Source organism: Anabas testudineus, chromosome 12 (genome assembly GCF_900324465.2).
Source record: "Anabas testudineus chromosome 12, fAnaTes1.2, whole genome shotgun sequence".
NCBI classification, from domain to species: Eukaryota; Metazoa; Chordata; class Actinopteri; order Anabantiformes; family Anabantidae; genus Anabas; species Anabas testudineus.
Window position 1 is genome coordinate 8,505,802 of NC_046621.1, and position 25,922 is coordinate 8,531,723.

Below are 25,922 nucleotides of genomic sequence, written 5' to 3' on the forward strand. Positions count from 1 at the left end.
TTTCATTCATCCATTCATTTCACATGAGCACGCTGCTGTGGATGACGCAACAGGAGCCGGAGCAGTCAGATAGCCAAGTTACACAGCGACACCCGGACACGCTGCAAGCTGCAAGCTGCCGAGGATCCGTTTAGCACCGACCGAGACCTGCTGTGATCTCCGTGCTGGATAAGAAACCCACTCTCTGGTATGTATCCCGCCATGTGTGCGTGTGTTGCTTTTGTTGCATTTGACGGTGTGTTGTAAATCAGCTGCGGCTGCAGGCCACCGAGCAGCGGATTGCCTCAGCTACCATGTGTCGGTGTGCAACATGGAACTTGACGGGAAAATGGAAAAATCAAAGCCAAAAACCAAATTATTCCGCAAAGAATGGGTCCAAAAAGACAAGAATGTGTGTGGTGTATGTTCATCCGATTGATGAATACCTAAGGACATTTATTTAATTATTATACATGAGTACAACTTTGAGGAATTTCTACTTTAGTAATGTATTTCCATTATCTGCTATTTTATACTTGGGTTCCACTATATTACACAAGCAAATGTACTTTTACATTTCGGTGATAACTACTATTTTCCTATTAGAATTTAATCACAAAGAATATAATTTCATATCATTATAATATATGATTGATCTTTGTGTGAATTAGTAGGCTGTATGAAGTAATTTATATTTATTAGATACAAAACATATGATCATCAAGACAATATAATGTGTTAAAATCAGCACAATGGTTACCAGCCTTACCAGTAAAGTGATGAATCTTTGAATCTTAAAACTTGAACACACAGTGACAAGAAAAGGTACGTGAACAACAAACAAGTATTATGTGCCTAAAGTAATAAACCACCATTAAAACCTCATTGGAGTCAGGTATCAGCTAGTTAGGAAAATTAGTTTGGAGGTGTGAACTAGAGCTGTTTCGACTGACAAACAAACAAGCTACAAATGGAGAAACTTTGGGACTGTGGTACTTTTCCAGTCAGCCAGTGAAAATAACTTAAAGAGCACAAAAAACTCAACAAACGTCAATGAGATAAAGAAACAACCCTGTTTGACAGCCAAAGATATAAAGGCATCATTGGAACTGGCTAACATCTGTGTTCATGAGTTTACAGCAGGTAAAATATTGGTGTCTATGGCAGGACACAACCAAGGAAGCTGCTGCTTAATAAAAAGTACATTGTTTCACACCTGAAGTTTGCCAAAGAACACGTTGACACTCCGCAGCAGTGTTGGCAAATGTTTTGTGGACTGATGAAACTGTATTGAACTATTTGGAAAGAACACACAGCACTACATCTGGTATAAAAATGTCACTGCATATCATCCTGAAAACGTCATCCCAACTGTAAAGTATGGTGGAGGAAACATCATGATTTGGGCCTGCTTTGCTGCATCAGGGTCTGGCCAGCTTGCAGTGATTAGGCGGAAAATTAATTTCCAAGTGTCTCAAAACTTCTTCAGCTAAATGTGACAATGTCTGTACATCAGCTGAAACTGTAAAAGTTGGGCGATGCAACAGGACAACCAGTTATTTATTAATTAATTCCAAGGGTTCGGTTGTTCTCTATAAAGACATGAAAGATCAGAATGTTTTCATAACAATCATAATGAATTAACCACCTTTACCAGCTGAGCTGTTTGTGATTCACATTGTGGTGTGTCATTTTATTTTATATACATTGTTATTATTCTTTACCACACTGAATATGTTCTCCTTTTTAATGTCATTCGGTCACAGTGACCGTAGATTAGACTTTGCCACATGTTTTAACTCCTAATTATACTTTGGTTATATATTGACATTTTCTTTCCAGCAACACTGTAACAGCTTATGCCCCCGACTCCTCTCCACAGCTTCACTCTCTGTTGGGCAGACTGACCTTCATCATGTCTAAAGGTACAGTGGTGCTTGCCTACAGCGGTGGACTGGACACATCCTGTATTCTGGTTTGGCTGAAGGAACAGGGCTACAGTGTCATTGCCTACTTGGTAAGGTTTAGGTGCCACTACACTTGTGCAACAGGTAGTTTTGTGTTGCCAACCATCTGTTTTTTGCATGTTATGTAACTCTGATGTTTTCTAATTTGCTGATTTTAGGCAGTTAGTGACATTTCTTTTATACGGGTATGTGGTATTCAGTCACACCCAACCATGGGATTGCCTACAAAATGCCAAAGCAAACATATCTGGATTTGCCCTGGGGCAGATCAGAACTGCGCAGCAGGCAGTTTTTTTCTTCTGACTTTTCATTCAGGGGATTTGTGGGGGGATGGGTGGTGGTCTATAGTTAACCGTTGTGGTATTTGAGGGTCGGCCTTCCATATCTTTTTGAATCGACAGAGGAGCAACAGCAGACAGTGATCCAAAGTTCAGTTGTTTGTGATCAAATCCCAAACTTGTCAAGCAGAAAGAAATAACTGTGGCTCTAACACGACAGAAATATACAGCTGCAGTGCAAATATGCTGGAGTAAGCCTGATATACTGTTATGTAAGAACAGTGTAAAGTGCAAAATATGTTTTTCATTTGAGGGCCAGTTTCATGTTAAATGGTTTATGCAGTCACATTTTTTGAATTGATGCACTTGAGTTGTTGAAAGTTTTGTTTATTACATTTACATTTACAGTTATTTGGCATACGCTCTAAGCCAAGGAGAAAACTTTTACGTAAAGTGCTCTAGGAAGAATTGTGTCAGTTTCATGTGGTATGAGTGCATGACTTTTTTCCAAAGGTTTTTAAGTGCAGAGAAAGGTGCAGGAGACTTCTGTTTTCAGTAGGTTTTTGAAAAATTTGGGGTGAGGCTGCTAAGCGTGCAGAGGTGGGTAACTCGTTCCACCATCATGAAACCACTGAGCTGAAAAGTTCAGCATGGGATCTTTATGCAGGCGGCTACAGGAAGCCGGTGCAGAGATCTGAAGAGTGGTATAACGTGTTCTTTATGGCTGATCAGAAATTAAACGTGCTGTTATTAAGTCAGTATGTTTAAGGCAATTAGTCACTAACTTTGTGTTCAGGTCAGGACCTCCGACTTAGAACATTTGGGTTCTTGCATGACATTCATGCTTGGTTTGACTTGATGTGACTTGAATTACAACGTGGAAGTTTGTTGGAATAAACACTTTCCTAGGCAAGTGTCTTCATATTCTAGTGCACACCTCTTTTTTATTTACACAGAGATAACATATGTAAACATTTATAAAATGTGTGAATGAAGTGTGTGTTTTTCTAGGCCAACATTGGACAAGATGAAGATTTTGAAGCTGCTCGGAAAAAGGCTGAAAGTCTCGGTGCAACAAAGGTGAGACACAGAATGAAATGTGCTATTATATAAATAAGCTTTGTGTGTTTAGTGTTTAGAGAAGAAGATCAGGAGGGGCCCTTTTCACACGAAGCACACACCAGGAGGTTGTCCATGTCGAGGTGTTTTCACCTTCTTGAAATACTCAGTTTTGGCAATTACATCGACTTTGTAGTAGGAAGCTGGTAAATGTAATTATCCAGTGTACCCAAATTTGCTTTCTGACATAGTTTCTCCAGTTTATTACCCAGAAGAGTGATGAGCAAAGAATATCCGTCTAAAACAGAGTAAAACGTAACATGGAATCAAAATTAAAATGTTTTTTTCTCCACTGAATATCTCTGGGTAATGAACCTGTGTACTTTGTATTAGAAATGGTTTAAAATTATCAGACTTACTGTACTCTATAATAAAGCACAAGTACAAAAACACAATAAAATATCATAAATAATTTATTCAGTATTGCTCGTCTAAAAATTGACCAGGAAAAACCCTAAAGGATCCGATACAAAGCTATGTTTTGTGTCCTGACCTTCATTCCTGTGCAGGTGTTCATTGAAGACCTGCGTGCAGAGTTTGTGGAGGACTTCATATGGCCCGCAATTCAGGCCAATGCTGTTTATGAGGACCGCTACCTGCTGGGAACTGCAGTAGCACGACCCTGCATCGGCCGCCGCCAGGTTGAGATTGCACGCAGGGAGGGCGCCCAGTTTGTCTCCCACGGTGCCACAGGAAAGGTAAAGCAGACACAGGGCAAGAAGACAATGTGGGTTCACATACAGTTTGATATGTGTATTTTCCTGTAGTTAGGAGTATTTAAAAGTAATTTATATTTATGGCTTCATTGTCAGATCCGGGACAGAATAGGGGTAAATCCATTATTGTTCCGTGTTTTGTGCCTGATCCACCAGAACACAATAAATACTTCTCTAAACAACATGGCTAAATAGGCCATTGTCTGGAGTCTGGAGATGATGAACCAAGACTTATTTTTAGGGTAAACATGACCTTCTTTCAAACAAACTGCATAATAAATGATAATAAATCAGCTGCTGTACTACATCATACCTCTTCTGAAAGAATACTTCCTCTTTTTTTCTTTTTTGGTCAGAATCATTTTTCTTTAATGCTTTTTATTATTTCTGAAGACTAACTGGTCAGTGACTAAAAGGCACTTCCATATTTTGCCTGCAGATGGAGCCAAAGCCACATCATAAAATAACAAATTCAGGCCTCAAGTTGATGCTTTGGAATTCGTATAAACTGTCTCAGTTTTATGTGAGACACAGATGATGAAGACGGAGACAGAGCACTCTACAGGGAAATATTTAAAAAAATAAGCACAGTTCTGGGCGACTGTTATATCATAGGAAACATCTCCACTCATTTACCACTGTGCATGCTTAGATTAGTGTTGACTTTACTAGAACACACTTCACACTTGGATGTTTTTTTTTTCTCCAGGGTAATGACCAGATACGTTTTGAGCTCACGTGCTATGCCCTCTACCCTGAGGTTAAGGTGAGCTTGCTGTTTTGCCAGAGTCTGCTGAGATGATGCTGCTTCAGGAGAGACTACCTCCTCACTCCCTCACTCTGTCCCTTTCAGATCATTGCACCATGGAGGATCCCTGAGTTTTACAACCGCTTTCGGGGGAGAAAGGACCTGATGGAATATGCACAGGTAACTCCATCAGCAGAGTTAGTTTCATTACTCCATTACTTCCTTAGATCTTAGGAAACGTTTAAGCAGACATTTGCTTGCATGTAGTAAAACATTTGATATGGTTTATTACATCTCTGCACTGCAGCTGTAATTTAATTTACCTAAAACACACACACACACACACTGTGGCTGTTTGTTCACATGGCTCCGTCAGATGATAACCTAGACTAATTCTTTCCACTAGAGGGTGATCACGATGTTCTAATCAACACCCCTCTCCTATTGGCTCATAAAAAAAGTCTTTAGGCACAGAACTGTTGACTTTTACTATGAACACACCAATATGTTTTTCTTTCTCTTGACATTGCTGGATTTTAAAGCAGAAAGCGGCGTGGATGAACAATTATGGTTACACAGCGTGTCATAGACTGTCTGCTTGAAAGACTTTGCCTGGTTCATTGTATTCAGAACTGTCATGACAGATGTGGGTTGTGATAGTTAATGTAGAGATGTAGAAACCTGTCAGGTGTGTTGATAAGTTGTTTTCTTTGTCAAATTATAGCAACATGGGATCCCTGTGCCCGTCACTCCTAAGGCTCCCTGGAGCATGGACGCCAACCTCATGCACATAAGGTGGGTACGACTGGCTTCATTCATCATGTTCAGTTTCAGCATTTCATTGTTTAAGTCAGACTTGACTTGAGAGAATGCTGCTAAATCTCTCAAATGTATTTCTAAACAGCTACGAGTCTGGCATCCTGGAGAATCCCAAGGTAAGACAAGTTCTGAAATATGTTCACAAATTCTTGAAAAGGCAAAAACCCTAGTAACTCCTTGGAAACTTGTTAGTCTAACGTTGTTTGACATTTTCAGTTTACTAGACCTAATCAATGCATCTTAAATAATCCCCGCAGTATCTTTCTTTGCACTGTGGTGTGTTCACGGACGATGACTTCGTCACATGACATCAGTGATTTATTTATAATCTTCACACCCTCATTCAAGAACCTGTAAAAACTGAACGTGAACTGGAAACATTTGTGAAATTTAAAAGAAAATGTGCACCTGATGACACTAACATTTACCGTCTGTGTTCTCTTAAAATTTATCATGATGTTATCTAGCACTGAAACAGATGGCGACAAAGCTTTACAGATTTGTCCTCACGTCACACACAAATCATTTCTGCTCCACGTCGGCAGACAGACAAAATCCTGCATGTTTTCTGTACAGTTAAAACGCATCATCTACTTGGAATGACTGTAAGAATAACATTGCAGTTAGCCTACTGTCTCCTCTGCTGGCTTGGCCTCATCAGAGACAAACACGACTCACTCTTCCCACAGTGCTATAAGTGAGACGGAGTTTGATCTTTGCTGGGGTCAGAGGTCCAAGCAGTACATACAGGTTGCCCCCGCTGACCCCCAAAGCTCCCATCCCTTGCTTGCTGTGTCTATGTCTGTGTCTCTCCTCACCCTGGGTCCTCGCCGGGCCCTGGGAAGAGCCGGGGACACACAGACACTGACTTGTCGTCAGCAACGCTTCGACTAATTCCCGATTTCATGGGAGCCACGGAGGGGGAAGGGTTAGGGCGTTGCGCCCAGCTGGGGCCTCCTGAGTTCCAGCCCCAACTCCTGGGGACCTCATTGTTCCACTGGTTGTGCTGCCGCGGGCTGCAACGTGGGAGGGGAGCCATTTCATCGTGACACCGTGACACCAAAATGTCACCAGTAACAGTAAAGTACAAAGACAGTGCACCAGACAGATGAATCCCCAATGGACGGGGTATCGCAGCGAAGCGAGGGTTCCCGCGCTGCTTGGGCGTAGATGCAGGGGCAGGGCCACTGTAACTCACAGGCCTCTATCTCTCTCGCTCTCTTCCTCTGTCCCTTTCCCACCCCTCCGCTGCCTCTTTAGTGGCCAGCCTGTGAAGAAATGTTTTGAAAAGACTATGAACCAGCTCAATAGCATAGCGATGTATGATGACAGTATTGTGTAACTGATTTCATTCAGGGGTTTTGTGTTGGACCATTTACTCGCAAGTTGAATCAATTAATGGCATTAAATACAATGAAATATTTATGATGCAGGGGTCCAGAGTGGTAAAAGGATTTGAATACATTACCCCGGGCACCAAATGATATTTTAAACTTTGAACGAGCTGTGATAATTGAGTAATTTTCAGTAGCCGCAACCTGTGGCTCTTCTGGCAAGTTTTCAATTGTGTTTGTTAATTTTGGTCAAGGTAGACATCACAAAAAAAATCACAATATTTAAGTTTTTCTATATTAAAGTCTCATTTATAGCTTACAAATAACGTAAAATTTAAATGTAACTCAAACCCCTAAAGTAACCAATAAAACCACGACAAAGTGAATTTCTCACCCAAATGCCCAAATCAACATGTCAGATTCTGATCCACCTAGAAGGTCACCAGAAAGGTCATTTTGTTCTAAGTATCTCCTCTCTGTATCAGCCTCTTTCTGTCCTCCGGTTACAGCCCTAAAGGCTCAGGGTGAACCTCGACTATTCAGCCCGCCCCCCTAGCTCTTCCACCTGTGGTACAATGGCCCCTCTCTGTTCAACACTGTCACATTAGGAAACATCCAAATGGTCGCTCACATGTTTACCTGTAGATAAGAGTCAGCAGAGTTCGGGTTACTCTGTGATGAACGCTGTATTCTTCCTGATAACCTCGAGCCGTGTCGCCTGTGGCACAGCGGCCTGGTGACTTTTATGTACACACCTCCATCTGGTGGCATTAACCTGTGTGAAGACATGCACCTATGCTCACTTCAGCCGAATCTTATCGTGTCTGTACGTTGACATATAAAACAAGCGCGTGATTTAATGTTAAATCAAATCCCTCATTCAGATTTTGTCGGCATTAACATTGGGAGATATGATAATATATAAACATTATCAACTGACGGTGTACTGTTAAAACGCTCACTTTAACATTGTATCTTGTTTATGACCAAAAGACTGAGTAGGGCTACTTAGTGGTTTACACAATTATGATTTGATTTTGTTTTATGTCATTGCAGAATTAACATTTAAATCTACAGTAGTATGTGAACCTTTTGGAATTTCATGGTTTTATGCATTAATTTGTCATAAAATGTAATTTGATCTTCAAATAAGTCAAAACTAATAACAAATATGATGTTATTGTGAATATGAAATCGGATCTCTTATTAGTGCAAAAAGTATGTGAACCCTTGGAATAATCTCGACCAGGCGCTTCCTGTAGCTGTGGCTCAGACCTGCACATCGTTCAGTAGGAATTTTAGCCCATTCTTCCTGCAGAGCTGCTTTAGCACTGTCATATTCTTTGTACGTCTCGTGTGTGGCTCTCTTCAAGTCGTTAGCATCTCTGTTGGGTTGAGGTCTGGGCTCTGACTTGGCCACTCCAAATGAATTTCCTAAATCTATCTACATCCTCCAGTTTTGTCGGTGCGTTCTCTCTCTCCATCTCTCCACACATGAGCAGTCAGGGCCCACCCTGAGGCAGCCTGACACTTGTCCTAAGTCATTAAAACATCACCTTAGTCTTAATTATAGCCTCTGTCAGTGAGCTTCCCTGAGCTTACTCTGTCCTTTGATCAGGGACTTGAGGGGCCACTGCTTGCACTGACCAGGAGTTAAGGAGCGTAACGCCAAGCCTCTACTCACCTTAGAGGAAATGAAAACTTGTTTTCTGCTGGTCGCATGGCCGGCTGGAAAGATGGATGGATAGAAGAGTGCCTGTAGGGGAAGGAAGTGGGCTTGTAGGTGTATGTATGCATGTGCCGCGTGTGCTTTGAAGCAAACAGGTCAGTGTTTGTCTTGTTGCCTTAGCTGCCCTCAGGTCTGATTGGTGTGACCTGTAATACTTAGCAGTATGTAGGAATCTTGTCCTCATTAAATTCACTTGAGAGTCCAACATTAACCAAAACATCCTAGGTGTTAAGAATAGAAATATCTCTCCAACATATCAGGTGGATACTGTTTTATCCCTGTCTCAATTTGCAGTGTTTGCATTTTAAAGAGAAGGACAGACTTGAAACATGGTGATTTAAGTGTCATTTCCAACCCATTGCACCAAAGATGTTTTTACCATCCTTTTCTCCCTCTCAACTCTCCCATCCCTTTGCTTCCCCTCTCTCCCTCCTGCCACCTCTGCCTCTTTTGGCCCCATTGGCTTCGATTTAAAACCAATGAGGCAACTAATATGTGGAAAGATAGAAATTTACTTGCTTTAAGTTCATGCGTCAGCCTTCTTCTTGGCTGTATGGGGCACGTTTAGCACAACAATATGGCAGAAGCAAAGACTGCCAAAGGAGCTGCTCTGTGCTACATGATGGTGCGCTTCACGCCCCATTTCCCACTAATACCCCCCACCCCCCACCTTCTATATCTCTACCTTTTCCTCTCTTTCAGGGCCATGGCTTTGGGACAGGTCCACCTGCAGGGGGTTTGAATTGAAATGCATTGATCTCTTGCTCACTAGAAACAAGCCTGTTCCCCATACTTTTCCTTTTCTTTTTCTTTTTTTCTTCTTTGTATTCAACAGCCTGTAAGTTGAAGCTCTCGCTGTTGGAACATGCAAGATGTTTCAAACATTGCTCAGCCAGAAACATGAATTTGACATCATGAAGGTTTTAATTGATGAAGCTAAAAATAGTTTCCTGCAAATCAAAGTGCAGATCGACACTTAATGTTGGTTTAGGAAATTAAGGTACTAACAAGTGGACAAACCAACTTGAGGTTTAAAGAAATCTCCAAATAACAGTAATTAATTCTATTTTAAAACCTATAAAAGTAGAAGTTCCCCTTAAGTAATTCCCCTGCCACACATACTCTTACACCTTATGGCTCTTATGTACCATACCATGTTTCATTAGGGAAAAACATTTGTTTACAGCCATCGTATGACACCACAGGAACCGTAGACCTTCTCACTCTCTAGTATTTAGAATTCAGCCCATCTTTTCTCCCCTTAAAGAGTATGCATCAAAAGGCTTTTTAAGGCAGTGATTTCACCCCTCTCCTGGTTCGCTCTCATTTGGCATCTTTCAGGGCACTGAGGCAGAAAATAAAGGAGAGGGAGACGGGCGCCTTGCCGGTCAATTTTAGTGTTTAGTTAAAAGGAAGGAAAGTGATTGCGCTGCTCGTTTTTCCCCTCGCTGACAGGCAGCAAGCGGATGCCGATTAGTTATTGTATGATGATTTAGTGTCTGGTAAAGCTTTCCATTTAAATGCACCCAGTAGTTATTTTGCATAGTTCCCCTGCAATTTGCCTCAGCTCAGGAGACATTGGCCATCGTCTTGTCCTAATGCTGTGTAATTGTTGGAGGGGCACATCGCTGGGCGGACATGTCAGACCGCCACGCTCTTTTAGGTCCAAACCATGACTTACTGAAATCGCTTCCGGCTCCCACCAAGTGGAAAAAAAAAAAAAAAACGCATTTCTGTCACCCAGGACAACTTCACTGGATTTGGTGGGGTTTGTGGTGTGTCGCCCATTTAGTAAAACTCCTCATCTAACAGAAATGTCAGTCAGAAAATCAAAGCTGGGTGATTCGAGGAAGTGCAGGTGGTTAGTGAAGAAGAATCCCAGACACAATCAGCAACCTTCACAGATTTTTTTTGACGGGGAGAATATAATTGAGAACTTACTCTTTAGTCATTGTATGTGTTGTGACCTGTCATGTGTTTACTATTCATGGGGGTGTGAGTCATTTCTTTCTTTTGCCCTTTCCCACTCCCACTTTTTCCCTGCTTTCCCCTGTGGTGAAGGGCCATGTGGGGAAAATGGAACTAAATAGGGAAGAAAAGTGGAACATTGATTTTTTTTTTTTTTTGTCTTCACTCGACTCCTGATTGTGTTTCCCCCTTTTTCACGCATCATCCTCTCGTTTCTTGTCCGTTATCACCTCACACAATAGTCTCCACACTTGAGGTACTTTGTTCTTTGATGGGGTCTCTGAAGGTCCTGGTTACTCATCAAGGGGAATAAAGTGTGTGGAAAAAGAGAAATTGACTGTGTGTGTGTTTTCTCTTTCAGAGCCATGCTCCGGCCGACCTGTACCTGATGACCAAGAACCCAGAAGATGCTCCCAGCGCCCCTGATGTACTGGAGATAGAGTTCAAAATTGGTTTGTGATTGCAGCATGTGACACCTGTTGATTCTTGATCAGTCTACAGTCTACAAGTGCAGAACTGTCAGGACTGATGTTGTTAATTTGATTAAATTATTCAAATGAGTAGTAATTTCATTACACGACAAGTCACAAATAATAGATTTAACCTGAATTTGCAGTAATTTAAAAAATCCTCAGAGCAGGTTTCTGAAATTCATCACCTATAATAAACATGTTATGGGTAAATACTGTTTAGTACCATGCACATCATCTGGAAAATACATTTCCATGATATCCGTTCTGAATTTCTCTGATGCATCAGTAAGAATTATTGTCTTATCTTTGCTTCTTGTCTGCTTCCCTTCATGTTAGTTAACATTGATGGTTATAGCCACAGGGTTACAGCTCTAACGTTGACCCGGCTGCACTTTATCACCCTCCCTGACCACCCAGACTTATCCTTAACCCTTCACAGCATTACTCGGTCCAAAGCTGCCATGTTAGGCCTGCAGGCACACACACAGACCGGAAGCATTAAGTCCAGCTAATACACCGAGGCCTGAGGGGCCAGTGAAACACTCATTAGATATATTGCCACAAGGGCCTGGCTGAACAGTGGAAAGTGTCACATGTTTGTGCAAAGAGAAAATGGCAAACATCCAAGCCCGGGGCAAGTGGCACAGATGTCCCTTCATCTGTGGTCACTAGTGGCTGAAGAGCACACACATCAATTGCCTTGAGAGACACTGGCTCCTCTGATCACAAGGGCCTGACTGATAGCTTTATGAGCTATAATTGTAATTTAAGGGAAGTTCAGAGGGTTGGCATGAGGATGTGCTGGAGATATTCGAGATCATTAAATTTGAAGCTTCCAAAAGTGTGAATGAATTAATTACATATCTGCACTGAAGTGCTAGTATTTTAATCTCTCAAAAGAAAATGTTTAACTAAAGAACTAGGCTGCTGTCCGTTTAGCTAGAGATGAGATATGCTTTTGAAAAAGTAGTAAAGTTTAGTCTGGTTTCGCGGGTTCTTTACAGGCCTGCGCTCTGTTTTCACACATATTCTCTGTCCCCTTATTGAGCACCCTATGACAAAAGCTGTTTTAGTTGTCCACACAAAGGCCCGAGCCTACTCCTCCCTCTGAGCACAAGATCAGCGCAAGAATGTTTCATTTCATTCCCCCTCCCACCTTTTCATCCCTGCTTTTCTCACCAAAGTTTTCTCACTGATTAAAAAAGAATATTTAACGACAGGAACCTTTCTCCCCCCCCCCCTCCATCAAACTCTATTCCCTATTCCTCTCCCCTCTTTTTTTTTTTTTTTTTTTTTTTTTTTTTAAGAATAAAAATTATCCCTCCCTCCTTTCATGCCAAAGAAGTGTAGAGGAAAAAGAGACAGAGAGGAAAAATGTAAAGCAGTAATTTTTCCTACAACTGTGTCTGCACTCCCATTGTCTGCACTGTTAGGCTGCGAAAAATCTCAAGAAAAGGATCACTGTGAGAAAAAAGACCCCTCAGTGAATGATAGATCCTGGTTGATGGAGAGAGCGAAAAAGAGAGCGCAGGGACGAAAGGCCAGCCCCTACGCTCCCATGTTCAGACGCCCACTTCATTTACGTTTTTGAACTTTTAATCTAATTATTAGCTCACTGTGATGGGGGCGCGGTTTTAATAATGCACCATCCATTCTGTACTCTCATGCACGGGAGTTACTTTATCTTCTTCCACCACGCAATTCCCGCAATATGAGAGCCTTCAACAAAGGGCTTGTCTAAAAAAATTTGCGAAGTCCTTCATGTGTCATTGCTGAAAGGAGGCTGCAAGTACTGCTGATCTCTTCAAATCTATTTGACTGACAACTGCAGGAATGCTAAACGATGTATAGGACTGAACACTGGATGGATGGAAAGTGAAAATCAGAGTTTCTTTCTCCTCACATGATTTTATTCCCTTCTCAACACGCACTCTTTTTCACCCATGTCTCTGTTTGTTTCCTCGCCTCCACCTTTGGCCTGTGGTGCTCACTGAAGGCCATGAATAAGCAGGTCCATGACAGTGATTGATGTGCACTTGGTTTAAGTGGCTTCGGGCAGGAAGCACGTGGAGCAAATGTAGGCGTCTTTTTGAAAGGAAAACTGTGTGTGTGTGTTAAAAACACAGTAATAGGAAGATGGGGTGATGAATTTGCAAGTGGTTTTGTCTCCTGCACATGCGCATGAGCACACAAACACTCAGTGGTGGCAAAAAAAAAAAAAAAAACTCTCAGCACTAAAGAGAGTATGGGTAACAAAGCTGCGTGTGTAATTGAATTAGGTAAAGGCCTGCCCACGATTTCACAGCTTTCAAATGAGCAGGGCCTTTGAATTTATTATCCCTTCTCACCACCTCGTTTTGAATGGGTTTTCACTTTTAGCTGATGACCATTGATTTCAGTGACTGAGATAATGAGCAGTTGTCAGCAGATTTGATCAACTCTTTGCTGTATTTATTTATTTGGACAATTTAGTCCGTTCAATTAAAATTTCCTTTTATTTTTGAAGAGGAATTTCCTAAAACTGTCTGTTAGCCAGGCTGTGTAAAGGTTAATTTGATTGACTCATTATTCCTGGTGTGTGTTTATCAGTTAAAACCACCATTTTTTTTTAGTTTATTCTTTTTTATTTTTCTCAAATAATAAGCAGCTAAATGCAGTAGTAGTAATTTTTTTCTTTTTAATTGTCAAACTTGCAGCTTTTTTCTTGTAGAGTGTTTTTTACATCAAGTCTGTATTTCCTGTAAGAGTGTCCACAGCTTTAAATGAAGAATTCAAACAGAAAACCCACATCAGGTGCCAGTTAAAGGAAATGTATTATCATAAAGCTAATTTTCACTTCATGTATAGTAATGCATGCAGTGTTGTGTATGTTTACAGCATAGACATTATGTGTCAAAATTAGCAACTTTCTCTTTTATCAAAAGGCAAATTTCTTATCAACCTACACAGAAAACGTTGCGTCGTAGATTATATTTTGACTATGACACTGTCGAGAGCACTAGATGTGTCACAGTAGTATAGTATAAATCATTTACATCAAGGATGGGTTTTTTTGTTTGTTTGTTATTGTTGTTTTATCTTTAGTTTGTTGATGTGTGTGATATCATTTAAGAAAACATCATCTTTCCCTTTAGGAGTACCTGTCAAGGTGACCAATGTGAAAGAAGGCATATCCAAGGACTCCCCCCTGGATATCTTCACATACCTCAATGAGATTGGGTAGGAGAGATCATAAATCTGCATCTTCTAAGCATGGTTTGTCAGATATCTGGCATAAAGATTTGATAAAATATATCAGCATACTCATGCTTCTGCTGACCTACATGAGTTTTCCTTCCACATCTCCTCCTCTCTGTCTTCCTGTCTTCCACCTGTTTGAATAAATAAAAAGTACTAAAGTACTAGTAGTAAGGCGATTGATACCAGAGATTTAAAAAAAAAAAAGTTTACTAAATATACTGCTATGACACTGTGGTTAAACTTAGTTTAACGTGCATCTGTTAATTTAGTGCTGATTTCTTGTCCAGAGAAACTGAAATTGTTTTTCTATATTGTGATATATTCAATGAGAGGAGATAATAAGGGACTATAACTCTAATGCTGACTTTATTAATGATGCTCACCATCCTCCAAAATACTATATTACAAGAAAGTGTGTGTGTGTCCTTTGAATCTTTTTCTGTCTCTCTGTCCTCCTCTTAGAGGGAAACATGGCGTGGGTCGGATTGACATCGTAGAGAACCGTTTTATTGGAATGAAGTCCCGAGGTAAGGAATTAAAAGGAATATTTTTATATTTTGTGACATTTTTTCTGCTTGTGTCAACTTAGTCTGAAAGACAGATTCGCCCACACAACCCATGATAGGCTCTGTAAAATTCAGTAAGATGGACATATTTGAACACTTACTCTGAAACATGTCTCAGTATTTTAATTTCACATCCATTCAGAAGAGTTCCTTTCAGTGTTCGGGGCTTTCACGCAATTTGCAGTTATTTTACATGAGTGCTTTAAGTGTCACAGTTGCTATTCTGCTTCCATAAAAGTGAGCTGGAAGGCAAACACGCTCTCCTCAAAGGTAATGTTTTCCTCTGGTTTACCTGAAGTTGCTTGTGTGCACTTGTACATACACACACACACACATACAGAAAACACACACTGTGAACAAGACAACAGCACACGCATGACTGGATACACACAATAAGTCGATCACATATGTGCACGTGTAGTCGCATTTGGATGTTTTTTTTTTTTTTTTTCATTACCTTTGCTAACAACGGGAAGCTCAAAGCTCTTTTATGTTTCTACATGTGTTACCGCAGCATCAATACGAGGCCAGTGAGCTGTCCTGGCCACACACTCGAGGACACACACACACACGCACAAACCCGTCTTCCCCACGACACTATGCGCTGTGATTGGCAAATTGACTGGCCAACAGATTGTGGCTGTGGCACAACTTGGCAGGTAGAAATTGGAAAATGGGAAGCCCACTTTTCTCTCCCCTCGGCTGAACAAAAGATCAAAGCTTTTTCCTCCACCAAAGCAATAGGAAGAGGTGGAGCACAAAGAGTCCAAGTGGTTGAATAACTACCATTGAGTGTACATGTTGGTCTCCTCTGGAATGGCAGCCGTGTTAGCACAATATATGACAAGAGGGAATGAATGGGGACATGTCATACGTATTTGTCTTGGGTCATATTTATCTGCGAGGGGTCAGGGAGGCGGAGGGGATTGAAATGGTTTGTCAAGAATGTTGTCATTGCGCTACATTCAACAGACTAACATTTCCCACCTGTCACAGCACTGTCAAACCTCTGACCCGTGCACCGGTGATGGTGGTGGCTGAAGTGCGCCTATCAAAAGCAGTTGGAAATGGTTGAATCTTTTGATGAACAGACTGCTTTATGTCCAGTTTCCTGCTGCTGTCTAACTCCAAAGCGGTGGTATTAAAATAATACAAACATTTTATTTTATTTACTTGTTTTTTCAAGTAAAATTATTTTCTCAATTGATGGACAGTTACAGACGTGGACAAAATTGTTGGAACTGAGTAATTTAAATTAACTCTTATTTGTCGTTCAACAGAAGCAAAACAAATAAATGAAAGTGGCCTGGACAAAAATGATGGTACCCCTAGAAAATATTTTGACAGTAGGAACATGTTAAACTAAAGTTTATCCTGTAATTATCATCACAGGTGTCTTCAAACTTGTTATCAGTCAGTTTGCCTATTTAAAGAGTGGTCACTGTGCTGTTTGGTATCATGGTGCGTATCACACTGAAGCAGAAAGCTACGGAGAGAGTTGTCTCTGGAGATTAGAAAGAAAATTATAGACAAACATATTAAAGGTGAAGGCTTTAAGACCATCTCCAAGCAGTTTGATGTTCCTCTGACTACAGTTACAAGTTAAAGGTGACAAATTAAAGAGACGCATAATAACTCATAAGCAATGTCTGATTTTCATCAGTTAATTTTTAGTACATTTTTAATTCATTATTACTTTTGTCAGTTTCACATTATTTCAGTGACCATTGTGGGTTTTTCTCTCTTTGAAAGGAAGAGCACCAACAATTTGGTCCATGTATTTAGTTACATGTGCTTACATACATGTGTTTACATGGGTTGCCTGTTTATGCAGGACTAACAGTTTGCCCATAAGCTCAGAGGGAAGAATTGATGCCCGACTTGAACCCCTGCAGCCCTGCAGCATGGTTAGCAAACTGTACCTGCAGTAGCTATATAAGACTAAACCCTGAAAAAAAAAAAAACACACACAATGGGCGTTGTCTCGTTAAGCTTAACTAAACTAACACAGTTAGAGCTTACCCAGATAGTGCTTCATTGTTTGCTCCTCTCTATTAAGCTTGCTCTGTTTGGGAGCACTTAAGCCACGTTGTGTTGGAGGGCAGGTTTAACTTATTTATCTGATGGAGCCAACGGAAATGTCCCTACGTGCCCTCTGTGGCCCTGGATCACCAAAATGCCACAAGCCGTACGGACTCAGGTGGAAATCTTTTGAGGCTTTAGACAATTAGAAAGCATTGCTAAGCTCTGTTCTGGGCTGCAAGTACAAAGCGAGTGCTTCTCCATTTTCAGATTTAGAGTCTTTAGAGTTGTAAAGATGTCAAAAGATGGGAAGAGTTTAAATAACACTATTCTACCAAATGTCAGAAAATGGACCGTCACACAAATTGAAATTTGATAGCTGTATGTTAGCTGTAGTGGAGGATCTGCTTGGCATCATGGCTTCAATCAAAAAGCTGTGACTGTCATTCTAATTGACAGATGATGTGAAGAACCGTGTGTTAGCGGCGGAAACGGCGCTCAGTTTTTTCAGAAATTTCAGCTGTCACAAGATTGATGATGACGATAATAAAGCTCCTGTTTCTGTTGTCAAATGTGTCTCGTTGCTTTGTTCTCTGCCCTCCTTTTGTTTTAGTTGACATTTGATTGACAGCTTCATTTCTCCTGTCATCTACATCTTTTTACCCCCTTACCCCTCACTCCCTGTCCAGGGAGGGGGGTAAATTGCAGGTTAGGCAGATCTGTGGTCCAGGCTCCAGGCTGGCAGGGGCCTCCTACCCTGTCATTTACCCAGGACAGGCTCATCCATGTTTTGTGAGCACTGTGAAGGCCTGTCTGTCAGACAGCTGATGGCTAATAGAGATGTTTGTTCACAGTTCAGATAAACAGGGCTGAGTAGTTTATGTTCCTAAAATAATCATAATGATGACAACAGTGTCACAAGTAGTGGTAAAATTAAGAGATGTGCTTTTTTTTTTAGTTTTCAGTTTCGTTTCTTACAAAGACTTTTCCAAATCATGAAAATGATGAGATTTTACAGATGAATGCAACTCTTTACTGATCTGTTAACTTTTTTCCAGGGATTTATGAAACCCCCGGAGGCACCATCCTGCTGAACGTCCATCTAGACATTGAGGCTTTTACCATGGATAAAGAGGTACGGCGAGTCAAACAGGGACTGGGTATCAAGTTCTCTGAACTCGTCTACAACGGTAAGTCTCTGAAATACATCTTTATTTATTTTTTATTTTCAGAACATGTTAGATTACTTAAAAATGTCATTATTGCCAGTTACTCACTAGATTGCCAACCCAACATCGCTGTAAACTATAAGAGAGAAGTGTGTATGTACGTTTTTGTGTGTGTGTGTGTGTGTGTGTGTGTGAGTGTGTGTGTGTGAGCTTTTCTTGGCTCAGGTGTCTTAATCCTCCCTTCTGTTTGGTCTCCACTCCCCTGCACCTTCAACCACATAATAGGATCAGTGCCATTAGAGACTGAATACTAGGCCACTTCAGTTATACCCTCCAGAGACAAGATGCAAACACACACACACACATAAAGGTGCTATCTTCAGACGTAGGGCAGAGATTAATCCCAATGTGTGTTTAAAAAATTAATAACTGCAGATAGATAGCAGATGGTTGGTAGTCGGGCTTATGTTAACATTCCACCTGTCCTGCATCTGTTTTGCATTAAAACTGCACTATTTATCCAAACAGTCTTTAATGAGAGAAGTTACAGCCATTAAGGGTAGTGCAGTAGAGTGCAGTGCAGATCCAAGAAGCATTTAACAACTAATTGCTTGGTTAATTAACCTAAAATTAATTAGGTTATGTTTTAAGAATTGTAAAAAAGATAAGCTATTTCACATTAGGATATGGTAAAATGTGAAAGGTGTTTTTACATTTAATAATAAAACGGTCCAAATCATAAACTGCTTTTTTGATATTAAGCCCACATTTCCCCCGAAACACAGACACAACCTACATAAAGACACAAAAACAAAATTTGTCTGTACTAAAATTGGGTCTGTGTGCGAATGTCATGTCATGGTGCCAATTCAGAGGTAATAAATACAGGGAAGGATTGTGTCTTTGAACATGGCCAGATGATGAGGTGGAGGTCAGCCGCTGATGAGAGGAGGACCCCTGCTGAGCGGGGCGTGCCTGACCTCTGAACATATACAGACACATCCCTCACCCATCTGTCTCCGGCTGACGGGCCAGGTCAGCAGAATAGGAGAAAGGAAATGGGGTTTATGGCGTTCACCTGGAACAGAAATAAGACCAAAGCACAGAAAGAATCATATCACACAGGTCCCTGTAGACAGTGCTGCTAATTCTTCACCTGCCCTTTTTTTTTATGTTGTGTTGTGCCAGTATTTATGATATTAAATGTAAATACAAATATCAATAAAGGTCTTTCATTGGACATTTGGGTGAATGAAAACCCTTGGGGATGAAGATTAAATGAATTGTTTCATTGTTCTCACCAGGTTTCTGGTACAGTCCAGAGTGTGATTTTGTGCGACACTGCATAGCCATGTCCCAGGTGAATGTGGAGGGCAAAGTGCAGCTGTCCGTCTTCAAGGGTCAGGTCTACATCCTGGGACGAGAGTCACCCAAGTCCCTCTACAACGAAGAGCTGGTCAGGTGAGGGTACACTACATGTGTGTGGCTGTGGGCGAGCTTGTAAAACAGAAGTTGTGTGTGTCGTTGAATGAAAGTGTGTGCCGCTTCTTATGTGACAGCTGTGTTTGGCTGTTCCGGGCACAGTGCAGCTACTCCACATGTTCACTAGTCAGCTTGTTGTTAGGTCAGCTTGCCCAAGTTCTTTTCTTAGGACCTCCACATCAACATACTAAACTGACCTTACCTCACAAAGACATCAGAGAAGTGTCAATCTCAGTTCCTGGAGGCTAGCCCCCGACTCTAACCCCTCCTGCTGCACCCTCTGTGCCCTCTTAGCTGTGGTAACAGTGGGTTTGTTCAGGAGGCTGACCCCTGATGCCCTCTGGGCAGGCTCAGCACTGACCAAAGTAAAACCCCTCCATATGCCTCTCCATCTCCACTTCAGTCACACACACTTCAGTTGTACCCTAGAGTCAGAGAGCTAATGGCGTTTTCAGCCAGAGGAGAGAGGTGAATTCGCTGGGCTTTTAAGAGGAAAGTACCAGGGTGTCATGCTAGTTAAGAAGGTCAGAAAGACAGAGAGTAGGAGACATGCCTCACACAGTCAGCCATTCAACTCCTTAGGCTGGTTTGGCAAGCGAAAAAGCCATGAAAAAAAAAAATCAATACCCTGAGTGTATATTCAGTCCTGTGAGAGCGAGATAAATAGGTATCATACTGTACTCAGAGTGTGCATTCATTCAGCCTTAATGATTCACATTGTATTAACTTGCGACTTTGTCCATTTTTGTAGGGCTTTCTGTTTTCAGTAAAACATTTAATAACCAACAGCTGAGTCACACTCAAGATAAATGACAACTCATCGACCTTTAAACTAGTCAGTTGCTAAGAAACTCTCGCTCACGAAGGCTCGTGTTCTCGTTTCAGCACTTCACCTTGCTGAGACGCATTTCTTGGCTCGGGTGACACAAGTGTGACAGATGTAATGTTGCAGTATCACCAAGGTCCTCGGGGCCACGGACAGATGGGCCCAGTGGTTCCCCATAAAGGAGCCCATTACAGACATGCCGAGCACAAACCTTCAGTCTCAACTTGATATTGTGCTTGTAGAGAAGACGCTCTTGTGATCGGTTGTGTATTTTCAGATAACCACACATCATCTGAACCCCATACATACATGGCTCAGACCCATTCTGATCCAGAGCCTGATCAATACATAATTATTTAAACATTTAACTTAAAAAAATAATAATAACAATAGATAAAATTACAATACAAGCAATAATCATCATCATCCCTTTTATGTAAAATATTTTATTTTTGTTGATCATCATACCTTTATCAGTGCCATATGGTTAGAGTAATATGTGTACCTGATGCATGCTTATCTGCCACTACATGAAATCCTGACTCACTAACACGCGCACACACACAGACCAGATTAGGCATGAAACCCCTGCTGACATCCTGTTGGCTCTCCACGGGCAACAGTAAACGGCGTCATTAACACACTGGTAATACAGCCCGTCACTGCACCCGTCTCAGAAATGTCACCCTCCTCACTGTCTGCTGGCTCCGCGCTCAATTAGACTGCAGGGTTTCTTAAAGCGGGACACAAAATATCACACGGTTGCACACGCACACAGACACAAGGTTTTGTATTCTTTGAATCCACTCACTCATAATGGTGTTCAGGTGCCGAGCAGGGAGCCTTGTATTGAGAGTTGATGATTTAGTTGTCGGTCTTTCTTTTTATAGTGTTTATCCTATCATTTGTTGGCAATTTCCTCTTTTGCTAAGTGCTTTTGAAGAATGAGTGCAAGCTGTACATTGGGTGTTGGGGGTGTCACGGGGAGGACAGGACTCAGTGAGAGAGTGTATTAAGCACTGCAGGTAGAAACTGCTGTAATTACACAGCACACAGACTCTCTTTGTGAGACAGTCACACACACACTAAGAGGACATGACTATACAACAAGCAGCCTAAACAACTTAGAACAGACACCAGAAACTATAGATTTACTATATTTTTGGAAACTTGAAGACAGAAACGCCCGATTACAAAATCACCTCGACGCTTAGCTCACAGTTGATATGATGGGACTGTTGCAAAATGTGCTGTGTGCATCTTTTGTGTTCCCGTGTTTTCATTCTCCTGTATTGATTGTCGAGGACAAACAACGCTAAAGAAGGGCATTCAGAGAAAAATCGATACGCGCATTATTATTTCAAAAGAGCAGATTATCAATGATCCAGTTATCCCAGCAGTTGATGAGGCTTCATCTCTCTTATGTTTACTGCAATGATACCAAACATTTAAGTTGTATTATTATCAGAATATTCTGTAACTTTTTCCTTCTTTCTTGGTTGATTTTAAGTGAAGTTTTCCTCCAGCCGCAGATTTAGAAATGACTCTCCTTACTCCACCTTTTTGTAATTACTCCTTTCATTCCAGCATGGACGTTCAGGGAGACTACGACCCATGTGACGCATCTGGATTCATCAGGATCAACGCTGTCAGGTTCGCATCTTAATATGCAAAGTAGAAAATGTAAGGCCAATATCACATGTACATGTTAGATTGTTACAGGTTCCTTATTCTTTCTCCGTCTTGTTTCCCTCCACAGGTTGAGGGAGTACCATCGTTTGCAGGGATTCCCCAGCATCAAACAATAACTGATCGAGTCCTGTGAGCATCCTCACTTAAAACACTAAAACAGTAGTGGGCTTAGACACTGTGCCTCCATTTTCTACGTTTTACATTAGATTCTAAGGTTCAATATATTAGCAAGCACATTATCAAGCACACCAGACTCTGTAAACAAACTGTAAACATGTTTCCTAGATTATGTGTGATGAAAGAAAATATAAAAAATGTAACTGTAACATGAAAAACAGAAGTTCTTTAAATCATGACAAAATGTGCTGCAGATGTAGATGATTTTATTAATAAAATTTGTATTTATTAGTCCTTAGCATCGGTAGGCTGGCACATGAACTTCTTTACTGTAGAAATAAAATGGAGCAAATGACGTGTTCTTTGTTTGTTTTGGCTCATTTCTCAGCTCATTACAGGAAATAATGAGCATTTATCATCAGTTTCCGTGCAGACACTGAGGTGATGTGCATCAGCCCCTGTCAGCATGTTGGTGATTAATAGTCTTTGGCAAACGGCCTATTTATTAATGCCTGCCTGTTTAAGTCCTGGAGCTGTACTGTCACTGCCCCATGAAGATTTTCGGGTCAGCAAGAACAGTTCATTTTTACAATATGCAGATAAATTGGGCGCAGAAACAGGAGTTTGGCACGGGCGAAATTGAACCTGGTGGCTCGCTGATAGCCACTGGAGCGAAAGTGATGAGCCATTTCTGGGCTTAAATGGCACAATGGAAGTCAGATGGAAGGAAAACAAATTGGCCACATTATGTATATTCCACTGCTCGTTTTATGGGATTCTTTTTTAATTCTTCCTCATTGTACTTAGATGATTTTGATTCTCCACTGTATGTCACAAAAAGCTCTGTATTACTTTAGACTTCACAGTCTGTAGGACACTTTTTATGCACACCTCTCCACCGGCAACGGAGACCCCCTGCCAGGTCTAATGGCAATGAGGGATCCTCTGACCCTTTCAGTTCTGCAAGAGCCCCTCAGCCCCCGCTCAATTACGCGGCAGGCGTCTCAGTTTTTGCCTGGTCAATTACCAGCCAGCCCCTGCATTTACTGTCGTGCACACACAGGTTGCAAGATAATCAGTGTCCAAAATTGCCTGGTTAGAATGAAGGGATTGGATGGAGAGTTATTCAGATTAGTTAGTCAAGCTGAAAGGAGGGATGGGGACAGCTATCAATCTCAATATGGCCTCTGTCGATGGAGGGGGAGGATTGTGGTGACCTTTCAACTTTGGTACTGGACAGATATGATCCTGAGAAACGTTTACTGATGTGATACCTCTCTCATGCAATATGTGGATGTTTGTTTTAGGAATAGTAACTTGGTTTGTGCATGTGGGCTCCACTCTGGGCTCAATTTATTTAAGCACAGACTTCTCTAATCAACAGTCCTGCTGGTGCGTGTATGTGCATGTGCACGCCTGGATACATATCCATTTACCCACTCATCTACCACGTCTCATATTCCATCCACCTTCCCCTCCCTCCTACCTGTCGACCCAGCCAGCCAGGTATGAAAACTGCCTGACACCTGACCAAGGGAATTAATCATCCTTGACCCTGGACCAATTACCCCTCATTACCCACTCTGTGTCTACCTCTCAGGGGAAAGCACTGTAACAATAGCGCAACATGAAAGACTGCGGCGTCACCGGACCAAGCCCTAATGGACACTTCTGTGCCACGGCGTCTCCTCAGGAGTCCAGGTCGACTAACCTTCAAGTCCTTGCCACTCTCCAAAAGCACACATACAAAGGAGGCTATTGTTCTGGATCAGGGTCCATGACCTCTTGAGATGAAGAGCCTGCCGGCAATGAGAGGGAAGCCATGGAAAGGGATGATTCAAGGTTTGGGAGATCAAAAAACTGTAGAGTAATTTTTCGCTCCGTTTATATACCACCGCCAAAAAAACATTTGGGTTTGTGTCATTTTTAAAAACTTATTAGATGTCACTTTTCACTCATTTTGTTGTATTAACTTTTATCATATTTTTCGTATCTAAAAACGAAAGAAAACTAAATATATAACATGCTCAAACGGAGCATGAGAGAAAAAACACACAAGAATGTTTCCTGTTTTTTACCCAACAGGATTTTTTGTGGTCATTCAATCTGTGCTGTTCACCTACCTTTCTGTGTTGAGACTGACCTTTGCTCTTAAAACACAATAAGACAGGAACAATGACCATGGAGGGTTAATTACCTCCAATTAGTGGCTCTCCATCACTATGGGTTGTGTGTAACTCAAGACCAGGAAGCTGCATGAAGCCTCTATTGTAATATCTGTGCCTCTGTCTTTGGTCCTCACAAGGGGCTGAGACTTGCCTTCGATTCTATGTTTAATTCAACTTGTGCATAGAAAATGTAATGTCTTCTGCTTTGACACCTCAGATCACTGGATTTACTGATCACGACTTCCTTCTTTCATTTGTTACCACCGTTGCATTATATTTTAGCCATCCTTGTATTATGACAACTCAGTCATATCTCAATAAACTGTCAATTGTGTCTTGTTTTTCAACATTTCACTTAATACTACTTTACTTAGCAGGTGAGGGATTAATGCACTGGTCCCCTGAGATTTGGGCAGGAAGCTAATGGGCCTGGCAAACATGATGAGGTCATTCTCTCACCACTAAGAAACAATGGGCAATTTACAGGTCAGGATCCCAGGCCAACCAATACTGTTGGCTTACTATTAAAATATAATTTATATTTATACACTTTATATTGACTTGTGGCACTAGATAGAATGGCTCTTGGTTTATGTAATGAATTACAAGTGTGAAGAATGTGAAATTGTTTAAACCTTACCTTATGTGGTGGCTGACTTTGAATTGGGATTGTGAAAGTGAGGACAGAAATGTTAATTAATTAATGCTGTCGCTCAGATCTCCACTTCTGTAAACGAACAGCCCTCATTTATCCTAATAGCTGAAATGTCCATTTCATTCATTCTCGTGAAATTTGATCTGCTGCTACAACATCAAGAGCCCATCTGTGAGGAACCATCCAAATAAAGCACCACACACTTTGCCTTCCAGGCTGCCTAACATCCATGGATCCTGTGAGTGTGTGTGTGCGCAGTTTGTTTCCTTAATGTTGAAGCCTATTTGCTAGTGTCAAAGGACACCCATATGCTGATCTCCTGAAGATCTATAGACAGATGGAGCCATTACAGTCAAAGCCCCTGGCTTTGTTTGGCCTGAGCCGGTGATGAAATATTGATGGAAAAATAGAAATATTTTGCCTGCTGCTCAATGTTGCCCATCTAAAAGGGTTAATGAGTGTGAGGACTTTCCTGTCTCCTGTTACAGCAAAATTTAGCTCAACTGCCCACTAACAGTGACTAGACTGGAGTCTGCAGGCTCTATGGGGCTAACAAGAATCGATAACCCTTTTCAGTGCCGGATTAAGTTACTCTGTTGAGATAATTGATTTAATATCTGAAATTGTGGATGTGTTGAGTTGTATGTTGTACACTGACATGTTGACATTGTCTTCTTGTCTTTAAGAGGATTTGGGGGAAATTAACATTCACTTTCCTGCTGAGTGTTCAATAAGAAAAAAACCTGTTAGTTTAACTTAGCTCAGAAACTGGAAACAAGTAGCCGGACTGTCCAAAAGCAAGAATAACTTCCAATTCCTGTTTTTACACTTCCGTTTTTTTGCACAGATTACATC

At 41.3% G+C, this 25,922-nt stretch overlaps 1 protein-coding gene across 1 annotated transcript; it reads left to right on the forward strand.

The window, feature by feature from the left end:
- Window positions 1-7: 7 nt before the first annotated feature.
- On the forward strand, window positions 8-22,599 carry ass1 (argininosuccinate synthase 1). Its single transcript, XM_026356279.2, has 15 exons — window positions 8-187; window positions 1,862-1,996; window positions 3,236-3,304; window positions 3,853-4,041; window positions 4,769-4,825; window positions 4,913-4,987; window positions 5,532-5,602; window positions 5,712-5,742; window positions 11,019-11,109; window positions 14,265-14,349; window positions 14,833-14,897; window positions 18,017-18,148; window positions 19,432-19,588; window positions 22,023-22,088; window positions 22,195-22,599. The coding sequence occupies exons 2-15, from the start codon at window positions 1,895-1,897 to the stop codon at window positions 22,241-22,243; spliced, it is 1,239 nt and encodes a 412-aa protein (XP_026212064.1). The 5' UTR covers window positions 8-187; window positions 1,862-1,894; the 3' UTR covers window positions 22,244-22,599.
- Window positions 22,600-25,922: the final 3,323 nt, after the last annotated feature.

Coding starts and splice junctions, on each gene's coding strand:
- ass1 (XM_026356279.2), top strand. CDS start 1,895: ATGTCTAAAGGTACAGTGGTGCTTGCCTACAGCGGTGGACTGGACACA. Junction 4,826..4,912: donor CCCTCTACCCTGAGGTTAAG/GTGAGCTTGCTG, acceptor TGTCCCTTTCAG/ATCATTGCACCATGGAGGAT. Junction 5,603..5,711: donor GCCAACCTCATGCACATAAG/GTGGGTACGACT, acceptor ATTTCTAAACAG/CTACGAGTCTGGCATCCTGG.